General features: G+C 41.8%; 1 protein-coding gene across 4 annotated transcripts in view; it reads left to right on the plus strand.

The window, feature by feature from the left end:
* The window catches only part of grid2 (glutamate receptor, ionotropic, delta 2), a 713868-nt gene that overhangs the window by 626542 nt on the left and 66562 nt on the right, over positions 1-20764 (plus strand). For all 4 annotated transcript variants that reach the window (XR_007449482.1, XM_049577883.1, XM_049577882.1 and 1 more), the window contains exon 13: positions 1691-1886. Coding sequence is in view for 3 of the 4 variants with exons in the window: in XM_049577883.1 (XP_049433840.1) it covers positions 1691-1886 (196 nt within the window). In the remaining variant the exon portion in view is untranslated. The remainder of the gene's footprint in view (positions 1-1690; positions 1887-20764) is intronic.

Here is a 20764-nt window from a genome sequence, read left to right on the forward strand (position 1 = left end):
CCGTCTAAACTGCTTTCCACCCCCACTCTTCTCACATTTGTTGGTAATGGCCAATTCCCCTTCTTCTATTTTTATTCCATGTCAATTACATGTTGCTGCCAACTCCCACTGTTGGCCCATGGAGAGTTTAGATCCAAATCACTCAGTTATAAAGGAAGAAATATTGTGATCCACTGTACAGCTGGCCAGTTCATGAATGCTCTGTTCACCGTCCAATGTCCGCCTCTGCAGACCTAATCGGCTCTCGCTGGGAGTTACCAAGACAGTAACAAAGGCTTGATCGTTCACCATGTCCCCTCATGCAAACGTAAGAGTGCCAAGCCAGAAGCACCACAGTTAGAGATTTAATTCAGGTCAGTGGATGAGCAAATGCTCTCAATGCTGTTCTTCTTTCACCCCGATGTCAAGAAAAAATGATGGTTTAGTTTTAGATTGCAGGCTGTGATATACAGTGGAGCATCTAGAGTATGTGAGCAGGCTAGCCGTTAGGAATAATGCACAGGAGGACGATTTTTTCCAAATTGGGCCCCTCATCCACATCCACTCCGAAGGAGGCAGAGGGGAAGCAGTTTCCAATATGGCAGTCACCAATATGCACACACACAGATTTTGCTCGGGCACGCCAAGTTCATGGTGTTGAATTTCAAATAGTGGGCATCACAATAGCAGAAATAACCACAAATGCCACTTTTTCCCCCACCAAAATTTAACCTAACTTTGCCCCTTCCCAACAAGATAGCGTGACATGATTGGTACCAATGGCGGTCTCGGTAGTCGATAAATCAGAGTCGTTATTCATGACTCCCAATCCAAAACATGGACACCGCAGCAAACTGATGTTTGTATGACAAGTCCCTGTGCTTCATAAGCATACCAGAGGACCTACGTCAATTACGTCAGCACCATCAGCGAAGAGAAACAGCGTAAACTGTCTCAGTTGTCTTTGGTCATTCAGATAACATACAACAGCACAGAATTTGGTAAACAGAAGCCAAGTGTAATAGCCTGAACTGTGCATGGGTTTTTCTATGGATGAAGACAGAGACAGAGATACAAAAAAAAAAGTGAGGTAGTGTCAATGGTGAATGGACCTGCATTAGCGCCTTTCTAGTCACCCAACCACTCAAAGCGCTTTTTACACTTTGGGTCCCATTCCCCCATTCACACATATTCATACACTGGTGGCCGAGGCTACCACACAAGGTGCCATCTTCCGATTGGTGGATGACCCGCTCTACCTCTGAGCCACAGCTGCCCTTTGTGTGTGAGCATGGAGTCATATTGGTTTTGGTTTCTTACCTTAGACTGGCATTGGACAAAAGGATAAGCTCCTAATTTTTGACATTGTTCAACAGTTTTACTCCAAAGTCATGTTAGAAAGTGTGATCATTGCAGTAGATGATATGGCAGTGTACTTCAATGTCTGCTATCCCTGTGGGTACTTGTTGCACAGACAGCATGCTGTTAAAAACACTGCATTGCTACATCCATTACAACAACTACAACCACCAAAAAAAGACAACTAAAAGGTGACTGCAGTTTCACCACAGCAGTAATACTCAGGGGATAAACTGAGCCCCATTTGTGATGTGAAGCTGACTATTCAGGCAGAGTCTGCATGATGCTCACAGTGAATGGATGACTGAGAAACAATGTGAATACTAACTCTTCTCACCACTTGGCTCTCCAGGTCCCTCCAGGACTTATCCAAGCAGACAGAGTTGCCTTATGGAACAGTGTTGGACTCCGCAGTATACGATCAGGTGCGCTCCAAGGCTATGAACCCCTTCGAGAGAGATCCCATGTACTCCCAGATGTGGCGGATGATTAACCGCACCGGAGGAGGAGATAATAACGTTGAGGAGTCAAAAGAAGGCATTCGCAAGGTAGGTCTTTACTTTTTTAATTAGTTGTCAGTTCTGAACAAAGGGCCAGTGACACAAGTAAAATGACTGTGGTTAGTAAAACAAACATTGGAGTCAAATGACTCCTGCGAAGGGTTTTGAATACAGGACCAGGTGCAGAAAAGCGGCAACATCAAAGTGATTATTTATTACTTGGTGCGAAGCATTCACATTCAGGCCATCATTTACCATCACCTGACCTTGTCACAACTGAGAACACACTCAAATTACTAAATGCCCTTAATCATTTCAGTCACCACAGGTTTTAAATCAAACTTGTATGAAGTCTTTTTTTTTTATCATATCTACAGTATCATATCTTCCAGATATATTGTTTTAATTCAATTAACAATTAACCAGTCATATTTAACCGCTTTGTTAGGGGGTCACATTAGAATTATTACCAGCAATAACATCTACTGTTAACTTGAGTGTGACCTGATTTTGCCAAGTAGGACATGCTCCTGGATCAAGAACCCACATTGCAATCCTGACCCAACATTGGAATCAACCAATCACAGCCCTCTGACATCATCAACGTGCTGCTTGTACTTCTTTCAAAATTCCTTTGTGCTTCCTCTGAGCTAAGGTAGTTTTTCAAATTGAAGTTAGTACAATTAAACAAAATCATCAGTAACATTAAACAAAAACCTTATAAGCGACTGCAGGGTCAGCGAGTTAGCTTGCTAACGATATTGGCTATGCTAACAAATAAGCTTGCCAATAGGCTAAAATATTGTTCATTAATTAACATTAAGAGTTAGGGTAATGTCATTTTGGAGTTGCAAAGACCTGCAAAGGACACATTGTCCCTCCTTTTTAATATCTCATTCAAAACTATTTTTTGCAAGATTGCAGTGCTCGTGTTGATGCTATGTTGACCCTGGATAATTTGTTTGTTGATCCAGGACCATCATTGCTTTGTTGATATTGATTTAAACAAATTATCCAGAATCAGCGTGATGGTGATGATGACGATGATCCTTAATTGCAGGAATTTGCAACTACAAATGTTAATTTCCTCACTCTCTTTTTGTGAACAGCTTGCTTGTTAGCATAGCCTACCTACTTAGCAAGCAAACTTGCTAACATTCTAGCCTTTTGGCAAACTTAATTGTTGGCATAGCCTAACCATGCAGTGGCTTATAAGGTTTTTGTTCAATGTTACCGAGGATTTGTTTAATTGTATTAGATGAAATGTGGAAAACTGGCTCTGAAGTAAAGGAATTTTGAAAGAAGTACAGGAGCAGCAATGATTGCAGTGTTGGTCCAGGAATGCCACGGGATGTTGATCCGGGAGCATGTCCTGCTTGGCAAAATCATGTCGTGCGTTAACTTGACTTGAACATATTTGATAGTATAAGGTGACATTTGCCCAGGAAACCAGGGGAGTCTTGTAATGTGATCACACTGAAAGAACTGTCATGCATCCTTGCTCTTACAGAGAGCAATTTCACTTGAGAGCATTGCTGCCCAACGTTATGCTAAATGTCCAAACCAATAAGTCATGTGGCGAAGGCAGAGCATACTGTGTGCAAATGCTGTTGTCACTGAATAACATGGGCATCTGGTAAATACCATCACATTGCTCTGCACACAAGGATACACTGCAACTGTTTTATGTGATGTAATAATAAATAATAATGATAAAATGTGTATTTTCTTTTTTAGACCAGAAATTTATGTTCGCATACAACCTGTTGTTTACATTTGGCGCACTAACTGTACAGTTTTTCTGATGTCATGTCAGTACCAGTAAGAATTTACTGTATTTATCACAGCTTACTGAATTTTCTAATGGCAAACAGTATATTCTTATTGTACACAGCTCAGCCTCAGTTCTGTTTTGATATACAGCTCATGCTGCAGGGTCGTCTGTGTTGATAGGGGATAAATCTATCTAAACGATGTTAACGATACACAGATAACGCGTGCATGGTTAAATACTTAATTCCCTTGGTGATTACCCAGCATCATAAATACCTGACTGCTGCATCTCATTTGCACGCATCCCGCTTTCTGTACGCATCGCCCATCTCTCCTCCACTGAGGGTCTCACTTTATCCCTCCTCCCTCTAGAATATATTAGACTTGAACTGAAGCCAGCATTGGAAGCTTTCGAAGTGCTAGGAGGAGTGATTAAAGTGGCGGGTGGTGTTTTCTAAATGATGAGATGAATGCAGCACATAACAGCACATAAGCACACAACTATTAACACTCCCTCACACACATTGCTCGTTGGCAGAGGTGTTTATTGAGCATATATGACTAGTGAGTAGCGTGTCTGGGATCATGCCTTTCGTTTAATGCTAATGAGAGCTTTGTGTGTGTAAATTAAAGATACATTAATCCTCATGATTACCAACTTGACATCGGCAGCTTGGCAAAACACACACAGCCTCTGATATAACTGAACTGGCATACATATTTTTATAGTATACAACATATCATAATATTGTAAATCAAATGAATAAAATGCTCATGTTCTTAATGCAGGGCTCGTAAAATTCTCATATCCTTTGTATTCAAATAAAATTCAAATTTAAAGGGACAGTACACTCTTAAATCTAAAATGTTTTCCCTCTTACCTTTAGTGCTGTTTATCAATCCAGATTGTTTTGGTTTAGGATGCAGAGTGTTGGAGATATCGGCTGTAGAGAGCCTTTCCTGGATTGTTGTCTAGGCTGAGGAGTTAAAAACCATGTTAGAATGTGTCATCATTGCAATATATGAGGTAGCAGTGTGGTTTGTTATGCCATCTGCTACCACTGTGTATACAACATGCCAGGCCAACAAGTACAGAGTCAGACTCTATGTTGTTTTCCACTGATTGGCTACAGATAGTGGTGGGATAGATCAGTTTCACCCTGTGTGTACATCAGTGTCACATCCCAGCTTCCAGAGGTGACTGCAGTATCACTACAACAACAATATTGATCATCTGAGCCTCCAGCGTGATGTGGAGATGACCAATCAGACAGAGTCTGCATGATGCTTACAATAAGTGCATGGCCAGAGAGGCTGACAGAATCACACTGTTGGGGAAAAGCACCAGTCTGCTGTTTGCTAGTTAACAAGTGTGGCTGCTGCAGCATCAGACCAAATAGAGGATGATCAGACCTGAAATATATTTAAAGCATGTGTGGATGCTGATCAGATTCACAGATTGAACCACCTCACCCGCTGCTTTGAAGGAGGATCTGGTGCACATTGCCTTATCAACCTAGTACACACAAGTACATGTAGCACAGTAGTATTACAGGGTCAGTTCACCCCAAAATTGAAAATACATATTTTTCCTCTCACCTGTAGTGCTGTTTATCAATCTAGATTATTTTGGTGTGACTTGCCGAGTGTTGGAGATATCAGCGCAGAGATGAGTCCCTCATCTTCAATATCAAGGAACTAGATGGTACTCGGCTTGTTGTGCTCAAAGAACCAAAACTACAATTAAAAAACGTAACAGCAGTGTCTCTTTTCGGAAATTATGACTTGGATACTCAAGATAATCTACAGACTTTGTTGTGAGTGGTTTCACGAAGGAACTATTTTCTTTCTACCATAACCAACCATATCACCACGCAAAGAGTGGTGTGCATCTATTGTTAGCTCTCCTAGCAACACGTTCTAATTCCAACCTCGTCACTTATTGAGGTTTCGTCATGGGCTTTCCACGTCCAGATATGACGTGCAAAATACCCTGGCTGTTGATGTTCTGGGACACCGTGTCAAGTTCTGCCTGTTGCGTGCATTGTCTTCTTTCAAAATACACTTGAACATTGACATACTGTCTCTTTAAAAATAAACGCACTACGTCACAGTGTTTCTTTTCCTTCACAACAAACGCATGGGGTTGGGTTAAGGCAACAAAAGCACTTGGTTCGGTTTAGGAAAAAAGAACAGGGTTTGACTGCAAACACTACTCTCCCGGGTGAAAGTTGGTGTTTGTTGGGCCCATCCACCACCCCTCCAGCCCGCCCCAGTCAGACTTTCACCACCTTAACTTTTGTTCTTGCCCCTCCGTGTTTATCTCTGACGTTGCCAGGTGCTGTGAAACTATATGGCAACCAGCCACGTATCATGTCAACGTTTAACGCCTTCTTTCGTTGGTGTCTGACGCCACAAGTCACTGCCCAAGCGCCAGATGTCAACAACTTCATAGTGAGACCTGGTTGCACCTAGTACTATTGAGCTAGCTCATGTTACAGCTCAGCTGAGAAGGATGGGATTAATGTTTTTGACTTGTACTGTCATAAGCACGAGCCTCTCGTCCATGAGCAGATGACGTCTTCCCTCTGTACGGTGATACAGTTTGGGGGTGTAGTTTGGTAGAAAGAAAATAGTTCCTGCATTGAACTGCTTACAATAAATCTGTAGATTATCGTATTGCTGTTGATATTTTGAAATATATTTAATGGGCACTTTGTGCACCACAAACTAAGTGTCATCTAGTTCCATTATATTTGAGAGAAGGCAGACGTCTCTGTGGCTAATATCTCCGACATTCAGCAATTCACACCCAAATAATTTAGATTTATAAATAGTGCTATGGATAAGAGGGAAAATCCGTCTTTTTTGATTCTTGGGTTAAGTATCCCTGTAAGAAAAAGGGATGAGTAATGTGTAATTCACTAAGATTTAATGTGTCTGCAAAAGGAATGATGGCAGTACTGATGGTAAGATAAGTTCGTAAGATAGAGCAGTGGTTCCCAATGGGTGGGTCGTAGTCCAAAAGTGGGTCTGTGGTCATTTTAAATGGCCCACAGGTGACTTAGGAATGCACAGAGCTTTTATTTTGAAGTGCCATTTCCTGCTGGAGAGTGAGTATTTACTACTACATGACAGAGACAGCAAACTACTGTACCTCGACAACCTGGCCAAACTTGAGCATGGTGCTGAATATATTAAACTGTGTGGACCTTGAGCTAATGACTAAGGACCCTGTGGCTGGACCAGTTAGGAACCACTGAGTTAGAGTGAAAGAACAGTAGTTGTCCTGTAGCTACACAAAGGTGTTTTGGCTACTGGTATACATTTCTAGGAGCTGTATTTAAGGGTGGATGATTCTTTAAGTAGCCACTGGCACTGAAAGCCCTGTGATGAGTCAGTCCTATAAAATAAGGTTACCTTTCAATGGCAGCAGCATGTGAGCAGGCAGAAGTGACAGGAGACAGGACTGCATGAGGGGCTGGTCATACACAGGGTGGAGAGACAATCTGGTTTTCATGGATAAATTCTACACGGCAGAGGTGATACCTCCCAGAGCAGCAGCAAGCACTGCACAGCAGCAAAGAGAGAGAACACAAGACAGAGGCAGACCTTGCCCTCTGACTGTGTCTCCCTTGATTTGTTTTTTTTTTTTTCTCCGCTGCATCTCTTTCGCTGCCGATTACTTACAAATGTCTACGTTAGTACCCTTCTATGTTCTCATACTACTCTGCTTCCCCAGCTTTACATCCCTCTCTATGTTTTCTCTTTCTTTTTCTACCTCTCTTTATTTTCTTCCCTTTCTGCATCCCCCTCTGTCTGTCTGTCAGTCTCTTCTTCATCTACATTGTGTTAAAGGCTACAGGGTGCACTCTAGTGGTACATCGATGCCCGTCCCTCTCTTTTAGCTGCATTGACACAAGCTGATGTTTTCTGCTGCAGTGGCACCATCAGCGACACTGTTGCCGTGTTTGATTTTAATTTAAACCTCCAGTGAAACTGAAATTGTGTTATTTAATGATCCATAAACACAATACTATAAATGCAAACTTAACATCAATATACTTAACGCTCTACATTTATTATGCTGTGTCTAAAATGCATGTTCCTTTCATAAAAAAAATTGGTGAGATATAATTTACCTTGGGGCTTCTCACATAGAGAAAAACAGGAAATGTGACAGACTAGAGTAAATGAACTCTTGTTCTCAGTTGCTTTTCACAAGGTCTGCTACAAAGAGATGTATAAACTAAGCCTGAGTTCACTTTGAAACACCTAATGGCTAGGAAACTGAAACAATTGCCTAGAAAATTCCCTTCAAAGTGGAAACTTTTTTCTCGTAATATATCGCTGGCTTTGAAATATATTTGGAAGCCAGTGAACGGTACCTGGAATAGTATTTTCAAGCTGGGGGCTATTTGGAAGGCCATGATGTGATTAACAGACCCCATGAGTCAGTCAGACTCAGACATCTTTTGTTCTCTGTCTCCGTTTGATTTATTTGGATGTGTTTGTCTCCTTCAATCCAGTCCCCTTTGCTATATTTGATTCCTGTGAGGTTAAGAACTTGATATATTTTTCCCCTCAGTGTCATGCTCTCTCTCCCTCTCTCTACTTTCCCCGGTGCTGCTTTCCCCTCTCCCGTTCTCACTCCTTCTCTCAGGCCTTTTCTCTTTCACAATAAACCTCTTACTCCTCTCTGTCACTATCGTCTCCTGTGCACTATGGATTTTCTTCCTTTTCAGTTTCGATCCCCTGCAGCAGAATAATATTATATGTCAGAACGGGTCAGCGTCTGAGCTGTCTGTGGTATCACTCGCACACAAATACATACATGCAAACACACACAGAGATGCACGGACGTGTGGGGGCACTCACACGCACACACAAACACATGTCCAAAAGCAGAATGCTTTGCACACCAACATGTTTTCTCATGCACACATCAATACACACGCAAATCCAGGCAAGAGCTGAAGGGTGAGGCTTGTCACGGGGTAATATATGCATCTCTCTTATTTCAGTCAATGATCAATAAACTAAGAGGTGTTGCACCTCAGTCTTGATATCTCATTAACTTGGTGTCACATATATATTTCAGAGAAGAGCGTGCTGTATGTCACCGTTTGACATAACGGCGTCTTCGTTTAAGGCGATGCATTACTCAGCTGTGATCGTCTCTGTTTATTTTTCCATGGTCTCATGGGAGAAAATAAAGCATTTTTCCCTGTTTGTGTTTTTCCTGTGTGATGTTAGGCAAGCCTTTGAGCTGAGGAGCTCCTGACAGCTCAGCGTTTGATGGTTGTGCTGACTTGTAAAAGTAATGACTAAAATTAAGTATCCATTACTTACCCTCTTAATTACTTAACCTCTGCATGCCCCAGACTGCCACTTGTAAATTACTGACAGGACCTGTGCTGATAATTTGAGGGCGAGGCATCATATATTTGTCATTAATAACAGAATAAAAACCAAACCAAAGGGAAGAAAAAAACAAAGTGCCAGTAGAACATGGCATCTCCCTCAGCTAAAAATATTAAAGGTTACATATTATGCTAATTTTCAGGTTCATGCTTGTATGTGGGGTTTCTACTAGAACATGTTTGCATGCTTTAATTATATATATAAAAAAAAACATAATTTACCCTCTGTCTGGAGCGTCTGTCTCTTTAAGCCCACCTACTGAAAAGCCCAGTCTGCTTTGATTAGCCAGTGCTTTCAGGTCTTCCACATCTGCAGTCTGCACCTTTGTATCATCATTGCAGCTGGGAATGACTGAAATGGCATTGTGGTGGCAGATTCTACCTTTATATTGTATAGCTGTGACATCACAACTTCACTGAATTGCTTGCGACTTGTTTAAAGTCACAGTTTCTGAATATGAACTGTGTGTTCCTCTGTGGATTGAGTGACTGCTCGTTAACGCAAATAGCTAATCAGCCAATCACGTGGCAGCAGCTCAGGGCATTTAGGCATGTAGACATGGGGAAAAAGGTGATTTAAGTGACTTTGAACGTGGCATGGTTGTTGGTGCCAGGCGGGCTGGTCTGAGTATTTCACAAACTGCTGATCTACTGGGATTTTCACACACAACCATCTCTAGGGTTTACAGAGGATGGTTCCAAAAAGAGAAAATATCCAGTCAGCGGCAGTTCTCTGGGTAAAAAGTTGATGCCAGAGGTCAAAGGAGAATGGCCAGACTGGTTCAAGATGATAGAAAGGCAACAGTAACTCAAATAAGCACTGGTCACAACCAAGGTCTGCAGAAGACCATCTCTGAACCAACAACACGTTGAACCTTGAAGCAGATGGGCTACAGCAGCAGAAGACCACACCAGGTGCCACTCCTGTCAGCTAACAACAGGAAACTGAGGCTACAGTTCACACAGGCTCACCAAAACTGGACAATAGAAGATTGGAAAAATGTTGCCTGGTCTGATGAGTCTGGATTTCTGCTGCCACATTCAGATGGTAGGGTCAGAATTTGGTGTAAACAACATGAAAGCATGGATCCATCCTGCCTTGTATCAGCGGTTCAGGCTGGTGGTGGTGGTGTAATGGTGTGGGGGATATTTTCTTGGCACACTTTGGGCCCCTTAGTACCAACTGAGCATGGTTTAAACACCACAGCCTACCTGAGTATTGTTGCTGACCGTGTCCATCCCTTTATGACCACAGTGTACCCATCTTCTGATGGCTACTTCCAGCAGGATAACACACCATGTCACAAAGCTCAAATCATCTCAAACTGGTTTCTTGAACATGACAATGAGTTCACTGTACTCCAATGGTCTCCACAGTCACCAGATCTCAATCCAATAGAGCACCTTCGGGATGTGGTGGAACGGGAGATTCGCATCATGGATGTGCAGCCGACAAATCTGCAGCAACTGTGCGATGCTGTCATGTCAATATGGACCAAAATCTCTGAGGAATGTTTCCAGCACCTTGTTCAATCTATGCCATGAAGAATTAAGGCCGTTCTGAAGGTAAAAGGGGTCCAACCTGGTACTAGCAAGGTGCACTGGAGCTCTGCAGCATCCAGTAATGTGTCATAATGTTTTTTTTTCCTTGTGCATAATGCAGTGTGTATAATAGAATGGACACACAGTTTTACCTCTCTGTTCATAGTGTTTCATTATATTAAATCATATGATGATTTTTTTTTCTAGTCACAACTGATTTAAGCCAACGCCACAGGAGACAATAACCGGAAATGGAAATGTTTCCTTGAGTGGCTCTTAAATCCTGAGGCTGAATGCATATGTATGTGGCATGCACTCACACATTTAATCTGAAACAACCACAAATCCTTCACATGTGCATGCCGACACACACACATGCTGATGCAGGCCGAAACACGCACCTGACTCAGCTGATGTAAGTGTCCCTGCGTGAATATATGACAGCTACTCTCTGTCAGGCCTCAAGAGTCTCTGATGACTGCTGAGTGATTTTAGAGTTGAGTGGATTGCCAGTTTGAGTGATTTTCTGTCTGTATGACTTTCTGCTGCACTATGGGAAGGATCCACTTTAGAAAATGCGTCTTTTCCCACATGTCCTTGCGCACTATATATTATCATTACTCCCAAGTCTCATATTGATGGCAGCTTCTTAAAAAGGACAAACACTGTATTGAGACATTTGTGGGAAAGTTAACTGAAATCAAGGCTAGAAGCAAAGAAAGCACGAGTAAGGTTCTTTTTTTCTTCGACAAAGACTCACAACACTTTGACGGGTAAATATGGCAGCAGTGAATTCGCTATCCCTGCCAACCTAACCCTGAACTGATCAGCTTTGAACATGACAACGAAGCCTTTGGCAGAGTTTGGATAATTTTGAATTTCAGCCATGCATGTATCTAAAAGCAAATCAAAGCCGAGGAACAGGAGGAGAAAGAGCGGGCTGGCTGGCGTGTTGGAAACAGTGAGTGTGAAGTTAAATGCCTCATACATATGTACATATTCGGATTATACTGTATGGAGGACATTCACCTCAGCCAAAGCACTTTTGCATTTTCGCTGTCATTTGTTAAACTCCCCTTTTTCCTAGAAAAATACCAATTTCTTGGATTTGAATTTCAAATTTGCTTTGGTGTATTACCATGCTGAAATGGACCTGACCTGTTCGGCTGATAAGGTCACACCAATCAACAGACGCAAACAGGGTTTATTCATGTTTTATTAGCACAGATATTCAATTGATATATCTTTCAGGCATGTGCTTGTGTTCCCTTTTAACTTATGACACTTGTGTCACATAGATTAAGCTCTTCTGACAACTGTTGGGAAAGTTTTCTCCTCGCATGTACTTGTTTTACATGTTATATAATTTTATAGATGATGGAAAATGTCTTCGCTTCTCTCCCATATGCTTAACTCCATTTTGGAACAAGCCCGTCACTTAATATCTCCCTATCATCATCTGCCCATTTAGCATAATGTCTCCTGGAATTATGATAAAATATACCATCATTTCTTCACCTCTGCTACATATATCTAGATACTGCAGGTAAAGAGCTGTATAATGTAAGCCTATAAGCTTCCACCAATTTGCCATAATGACTTCACTGATGATGATGAAAATTACGCAGATTCCTCAGATAGAGCTATCCGCCAGATAGATCCGATGGTAAATCAAGCAAGACCTGTTTAGTTCCTTCAGCCCTGGGTGAGGCCATCACGGCACTCCGGAGGACGATTGCAGCCGAGCAGAGGAGAGATGAAGGGAGGAGGGGAAGATGATATGGATGGCAAATGGGTGCTCGGGGAATGGGAAAGGGAGAATTGGGAGTTTTAGGAAGGCGGAAAGAGAGAGATAAGGGACTAAAAAAGGACTGGAGATTGAGGCAGATACTATAGATAGGCGAGAAAGGAAAAGAAAGAAGAACAGAGATAGGGAAGGATGGAGGGATAGAAAGAATTTGTGCACAGGGATCTAGATGGAGTTGAAAAGTAGGAAAGGAGGATGGAGAAATTGGCAGAAGAAAGAGTGGTGATTAACGAGAACAAGCACAGAGACAGAGGATGTGGGTGGATTTTAACACCATGTTTTACTAATACATAAATTCTTTATTTTCCTATTGCTTTAATTGAGTCTTGGGCACATTAATCAGTGGGGCTGAAAGCCATCAAATAAAAAATAAAAAAAATCTCCCAATCAAACATTAGAGACGATTTACAGAGACAGACATAGAGGCAGAATTTGTATGACTACAAATGAGACCTCTCCTTCAGTGATGATGATGCATTAAGTGGCCCACATCATATTTCTTTACTCACAGTAAAAGCTTATATTAGCCTATATTACGGGGAGGCACCCCAGGTGGAAACATCGTTTGTTTTTTCCAGCACTGGCTAATTCTGGGCTGTTTTGCTTACATAACATGTCTACTGTCAGACTAGTGGAAGGAAAACGTCCAAAGTAATTATGCCAAACGCGCATTGTAACAGTTTGTAAGATTTCGGGGGATTTATTGGTGAGGACTGGAGATTGCAACCAGCTGAAACTTCTTCCAGTTAGAATTCCTTCAGTGTTCATTGGTCAGGAGGTTTTTACTGGGAGCCAAATTATCCTCAGAGCCAGAGGTCTCTTTCTGTCCAAAATAAATAGACAAGATGCCATATTCACAAAGCATTCTTGTACAAATAGTTGCTACTACTGACAAACTCTTAGAAGTATGACTTTTCCCAAGAATTTCCCCTAAAATTAAGACGAGGCACTGCAAAGATTGAAGTTACTCACAAAACATCTTAGCCCTTAAGAGAGTTCCCAAGGTTAAAAACTGATAGAAGTCGGGAGGAGGACTTTTAAGAGGCTTGAGAGATTATTAAGCAGGGTGAAAATGGTGGAAAGACAAAGAGGCTGAAGAAATATTGCAGATAGACAGATCAGATGGTGCAGGAATGTTTATGGTCAATCTCATTCAAGATGTGCTCATGTCTCCCATTCAACTCACTAACGTTATAACGCCAGAAGTTAAGTGATCACAACACTAAAATATTTGGCAACTGGAAAAATGCAGCAGTTCAGCAGTGATGACTTTGGTCTGTCTCAACCCTTTATCAGCAGAGTCATCATCACACCAACAATAGTCTCGCTCACCAGACCTTTCTCAAGAAAAGAAAGGTCTGGCTGGGCCGACTCTCACTTCAAGATTGGAGGAAAAAACGCCCTGGCTGCTTGTATTTCTTTCAACCAATCACAAATCGTTCTGGGTGGTGCCACAGCAACGGTGCGCTTGCAAAAATATTGCCAGGGGGAAACAGGTTTTGGTGTAACACGCCCAGAAAAATATCGCCTACAGGATGCGAACCATTGCAGGAAAAATGGCTACATCCCCGCAAAATCAAACAATGCAAAAGTTAGTGAAGGACATGTTGAGAACTGCAACCAGAGGTGGTAGGGCGGGACTTCAGCGGGTGGCTCGTTCCGCCCAATGAGAGTCTGATCTATGCAGCAAACTTCCGCCCACTCAGACTACACCAACAATGACAGCACTTTCACAGTCTCATATTGTGATGTAGTTCATTTTATTTCCACTGGGTGGCCACACCTTTAGGCTCACAAAAGGACAACTAATCACATTTGTTGAGACAATGTGTCACACCTAGCAGTGGGGTCAACTACACCTCCTCACTAAGGTGAAAGTTTCTGTCCCCTAGCTCAGAGTTGCACTGAGAATTTTCCTAACTCACTTCTAAGCTAGGACTCCTTGCTGGAAATTTTTAGGCTAAGTTCAGAGCGCTCTGAGAGGATTCTCAGAATGTTTGTGAATATGGCATCTGGTTATTAAAACCGGTACAAAACACTGAATCAAGCAGTTTAATGTTACCAATTATTGTTTCTCCTTTTGCTGTTTGCCATGTCGCAGACATGCTAGCCCACCACCTGCTAATGTGTGCTTACCTACTTTCTCTGAAAGCTAAATCATGTTATTTCTGATCCAGACGTTCAGGAAGCTTTTACAGTTTTTACCTGGTCTCCAAAACAAATGGACCCAGAGATTTAAACGGGTGAAAACACCAAATTAAGCAGTTTCATGTTTCAAATCATAGTTTTTTTGGTGTTGTTCGGCATGTTGGTGACGGGCTGCTAGCCTCGCCCCTGCTAACGTGTGCTCACCTTTTTCTCTGATAACTTAAGATCCAGATGTTCAGGAGGTTTTTACAACGAGCTGAATTACACACAGAAGTCTCTTTCTCTTCACAACAAACAGACCAGGTGATTTAAACTGGTGACAACACCAAATTAAGCAGTTTATTGTTTAAAAAAAAAAAAAAAATCTGTGTTTTTCCGATGATTATATCGCGAAGGGGCTCATGGGAAAACACGAATGGTCCAATCTAGAGCCAGTGTTTGGTTTATCCATTATGGGATACTCTACAAACGTGGTGGTCCAACATGATGATCTCTATAGACTACGACCTGCTCCTTATGTTGATATAAACAGCTCATTCTAAGGTACCAGAAACACAACAGCTCTCATTTTCAGGTGTTTATACACTGACGAAAATATACTTATTATATTATATTCCATTTCTGCTTATATACGCCCCTAAATCCTGCACACTGGACCTTTTTAATTAGATGATTCCTTTCAAAATTTTCAGAAAATCTTGTGTAAGTAATCAACTGGGGAAGTTTCATTGCAATATCTGTACGTTAAAAATTTTACCCTGTTCACCACGGGTGTCTCACCATAGGAGGCAGCATGAGAGCGAGACAGAGGGAAAAATAAGGAAGGGGTGCAACATGGATGGATGGATGTCCAGGCAAAGGGAATGAGAGGTATGAGTGATACAGGAGGTAGTGAGGGTGATAAAGGGAGGCAGATAGAGGAACAAGGAAAAGGAAGATGAGAAATAGGCTGGTGAGAATGATGACAGAAGTGTAGGGAAAGAGAGATTAATGGATGGAGTGATGGTTAGAAGGTAAACACAACACAGAGAGAGCAAGCTTTGGGTAGACGGCACGGGAGACTGATGGTGAGCAACCACAGACTCCGTCCTCTTGGTCGTCTATCTTCCTCCTCTCCCTCCCTTTCTCTGTCCTCTCCTCCATCTCTCTCTTCCTCTAGTTGTCATCTCCCAACTCTCCGTATCCCCTAATGGAAAGAAAAAATCATGTAGATGGGTGTAAAGATTTTAGCTCACTCTTCATTAGCCAGTCAAGCAATGTGAAGCAAGGTGGATGCTGTTTAAAAGCATATCAACGTGCCTCGCACCAGATGTCTCAAAATGCGTGTGTGTGTGTGTGTGTGTGTGTGTGTGTGTGTGTGTCGGTGCGCTCTCAACTCAGAGGCCTCTCTAACACCTGTTTACCCTCTCAAATCACAGTCAACAAGAGATCAGTAGGCAGCGGTGCTCTCTGTGAGTGTGTGTGTGTGTGTGTGTGTGTGTGTGTGTGTGTGTGTGTGAGTTTCACAGTTCTTTAAGGACCTCCTGCCAACCAGCCATTGGTCAGGGAGTTGCCAAGGTTACCGAGCAGGGTGGCCCAGCTGTGTATGGGTGACAGATCTCAGTGTTTGTGATTCCTCTCCCTCTCACTTTGAGAGACTGAGGTCGACTTTTTTCATGAACAAAGCTTTGAGGTCTCAAAGTTGCCTAAAGCTATGTGACTTTTATCTCTCACAGCGTGCCCGCAAACATACAACATCCCTCCTATCGCAGAAATTCCTTCCTCATCCCTTTAATTCCCTGCCTTCACCGCTCTCTTCCCCGGTTTGTTCTTTTAAAGTCAGCACCGATGCTCGTGGTATTTTATGTCTGAGCCGGTGCGATGACATGGCGCGGTTACAGAGCGGCTTGGGCAAGACCCGTTTCATTAGATTTTTAAAAATTAATGTCATATTTATGTGTTTGTCATGTCTTTTATTGGATTTGAATGAAATCTCTGCAGAGGCATAAGCTGGCTTGATATATATCTGTCACCGTGCCTGGGTATGACTGCTGCAATATCCTCTGTAATAACCCAGCCTCTGCTAAGACCAGAAAATGCCTTTTTAGATGCTGGGCTCTCTCATTTCTATTTTCTAGTAGTGCAAATCACCCTGACAGGAAAAAGAGAAAGCTCTCCTCCTGCAGAGTCTGATAGCTCATTAGGATTCAACACAACAAGCCCAAACAGCAAACATATTTTCCTGCTGTTACAATTCTCTGCCTGTGTGATGACAGTGTTTCTGTGTTGTGACTCAGATTCGGGGCGAGCAGATGAAAAGAGGAATGCAGAGGGAGGAAATGGGGAAAAATGTACTCTACATATTAAAGAAAGGAGATGGTAGGGATTGAAAGAGACATTTGTAATAAGGGAATGATAGACGCTAGATTAAAAAAAAAAAAAAAAGAAACAGAGAGGAACATAGATGGAACCCACCCTTGCCAATTGTGGCAATTGATTAAAAAGTGGCATGTTTGCAAGAGACGTGACAAATTGGGCTGGAGTCAAGGGACAAGAGGGAGAGAAAGCGGAAAGTACGAAGAGGAGATAAGAAAGTGTTTGCTTTAATAACAGCAGAAAGAAATGAGAAAGGAAAAGAAGGAATGAAATAATTGTATTATCTATTTTTGTCTATCTATATGTTCTTATCCTCCCATATCTAATAATGAAGCCTAATTGCCTTTTTATCAGTTTCTCTCTCCTCTGCCTGCCATGACTCAAAAAGCCATCTGACACCCACACAATCTTTGTACTCTCAATTTTGTTCATTTTCACACCCTTCTCCGTTTTGTCTCTCTTCCTCTCAATATCTGTTTTTGTCTCCGTCTTTTTGTCTTGTGCTGTACCTCTTGTAATAATTACAGCAGAGAACAAGGAAATCAGTGAAAGTCAGCAGATGAAGATGGCAATTAATATGCTGCTTTACTGCGTGCGTAGGTGTTCGTGTTTTTGCATCTATGTGTGTATGTGTGTGAGCATGCCTATCCTACTGTATGTGCAGGCATGTCTGTCTTTGTTAGTGAGTATCTGACAGCAGAAAGTCTATATTTATGTCTCAATCATATGACTCTCAGCACAGCGTTTGCCATCATTAGCCCACAGTATCACTGACATACAATAAGATTGGGGGTTGAAATATTTCTACGTGGATATATGACTATTGTCACACTTGTTCTTGATAGATAGATAATAGAAATTATGATAGAAATAGGTCTATGGATTGGCTAGATGCAAAGAAATAAAAACAGTATGCAGAGCTGAAAGGAAGGTTTGCACAGCACGACTCGAAAAGTACAAAGAGACTTAAAACATTTCTAGAATAGGAAAATAGAAAAATGCCGCACAAGAGAGATGGTGCCTGGCTACAGTGAGTCAATAGAAAGGCATGGAGCACAGGAAATGAAAATGTACTAATAACATCATACTTTGCAGTCATTATAAGCAATTTAGCTACATTCATTTGTTAGCCAGGGAGCTAGCTTTCCATGTGTGTCACATCCGCTGCCCGCATTCAGCACGAATATCCCCTTGGCAACAATGGTCAGTCGCCTCCATTCACCCATTTGTAATCATGCCCTTATTCTTTTCATCCATTCAAGAAAGCCAAGCACTAGAATGTAAGTGTTCAAATAGTAAATCTGGCCCCACTAGTTAACAATTGCCTGGTGTTTCTGTGCCCTCTCAGAACAGAAGTGTCCTCTGTTGCACCCGTCACCACACTTAGTAGTGATGTCACAGTGTACAGACACACCTCTTCATAACTAACATAAGGGTTCAGGCATCAATTAAACACTTCTCTAAATCTAAGGGATTCATTTTCAGGAAAATGTGAAAGGGTTAAAATCATTAATATGTAATATATAATGATAATAATATTAAATAAATAAAGGGAAGGAGCAGGAAAGGCGAAGGTGGTGAAAAATAAATACATAAAGAGAATAAATGATGGCTTCTCCGGTGCATCTCTGAACCTGTGTTGACTTCACCAGTGCACTAACCCAAAATTACTGTTTAATGTCACCTCCATACTGATCCTTCACTTTCACTTCACAGTCCCAATACCTCCCCTTGGCCCTACCCCTACATTTTCGCACTCCCACGAGGGGTAATGGTGTCCCAATTCCTTTTTGCGTGTAGGGGTAGGGGGCATAACGAGGGGTAGTGGGTATGAAACTAGCCCTTTGAAGCCAGGGATTTCAGGGGTATTAGGATTGGGCCTTGATGTGCCACCATTTTCACCATCAAATAGTTTTGAAGTGGTGATCTAAAATGGCCCTAACAAAAGTGACCCTTGGTTTCCAGCAATTCATTTTGTCAGGCAACCGAGTTTGCTGGAACAGCCCTGTCTCCTAAAAATTAGGTTTATATAGAACTCATTAAAAACAGCAACTACGTTTTTGGGATAAGCGTACTGTAATGCCGAGCATATTACATTTTCTGTTAACATAATGAGAAAATGAATGTACCTGGAAAGTCACTATAATGTTGATACTGAACATATATCAGCAAGAAGTTCACTGACAACATATTTAATTTGTTGGTAGGCTAAAATAGGCAATGTTGTGTTAGGCTGAAACAACAATTACTTCAAGGTAGGCAACTGGCAGTTAATTTAAATTGCAGAGATATGTGAAATCAGCAAACTTGATTACTTCTGCTGTCATTTTCTGCCATAACTGATGCTTCTGCAGTACTTGTTTTTATGAACTCTGTACAGCAGATTCTTAAACACATGACAGTTAAGCTGGCCACGCTTGGCCATTTTGTTAATTTGTTGCTCATAGTGTAAACATGGTGTTACACATTATATATAATCAGATACTGATTATTCACAGAGCAACCACAACATTGAAACAACTGGTGAAGTCTCATTACAATGCTGGGAAACCTTGGGTCCTGGCACATCACGCACTCACCCAAATACTGCTGCTGATCGGTACACCCACTCATGGCAATGGCACTTCCCTATGGCAGCGCCTCCTAGCAGAATAATGCACCATGCCACATGGCAAAAACTGCTCAGGAGTGTCCTGAGGAACATGACAAAGAGATCAAAGTGTCAACCTGGCCTCCAAATTCCCCAGATCCTAATCTAGTCAAGCATCCGTGGGACGTACCTCACATCCCACAGGACTCAAAATGCTTTTGTTGCCCAAATCTCAGACAGGAGTCTGGACGTGAACCTGACAGTCTGGTGTCACAGCCCTGCATTTGTGTGTCCACCATTCGCCCTCTTCACCTCTCTGCGATTTCAGTGTGATACATAAACGTAGTGTTTGAATAACTCAAAGAAATGTTTCTCTGAGTATAATCCAGGCAGTGTAGGTTGTCACCACAACATAGTTATGAAGACAATTGAGTAGTATATTGTAAACATAATTTATAAGCGACAACATTAAACTGGTAAGCCGAGTATAGAAGAGACTACTTTAACATGATGTGTTTTCCTGTTTAAATATATTATAGTGTGGTTACAACATCTGTGCATTTACATTTGCAGCGCCCGCAGCAAACAATTTTATAGTTTAATTCTCCGCATGCTCAAAACTTTAAAGGACAAAGAAACTAATCATCTTTCCAACCTGTTTCACACTCATTACTTGAACAAAACAGGAGAACAGAAAACGCAGTATTTCCAGTTTTTCGGCTTGAATTATTATTCATTGCTATGTAACTCAAACAAGCTCTAAATAAACATAGCTTTTCTTGCCAACCACAAAGGCTTGCTTTAGAGTTTGTCTTATTGGTGTGCTTGAAAAAAGGTATCTTAAACCTTTAAAACGAAGATACAACTCAAGACACGAGTGATATCTGTAATCTGTTATATGCTGAGGTTTGGTTTGCTGTGAGTCACTGTGTGATTTGAACGTTGTTGAGTTGTATTTTCACAGCTCAGTAGTGATGGCTGCTCGGAGGTTTAGTCTGGCTGAATCCTGGTGCTCATTACGCATTCTGTATCATTTAAAGGCATTAGTTTGACTCTGATTACTCTGACATCTCTTTCCTCAATAAAAGACCTCCAATAATGAGCTTTGTGGCCCTAATGATATCCCTCACATCCTTAACGAGACAACTCACCTTAATGAGCCAGAGAGGGAAGGTAGATGGCCATGTAATGCCAGACAATAATCACACAAACAGGCGGCACATACTCAGGTCAGAGAGAAATTAAGCAAACGAAAAACCAAAAGCAATCCCATCACTTGAAAGAGGAA

Source organism: Epinephelus fuscoguttatus, linkage group LG6, assembly GCF_011397635.1.
Source record: "Epinephelus fuscoguttatus linkage group LG6, E.fuscoguttatus.final_Chr_v1".
Lineage (NCBI taxonomy): Eukaryota > Metazoa > Chordata > Actinopteri > Perciformes > Serranidae > Epinephelus > Epinephelus fuscoguttatus.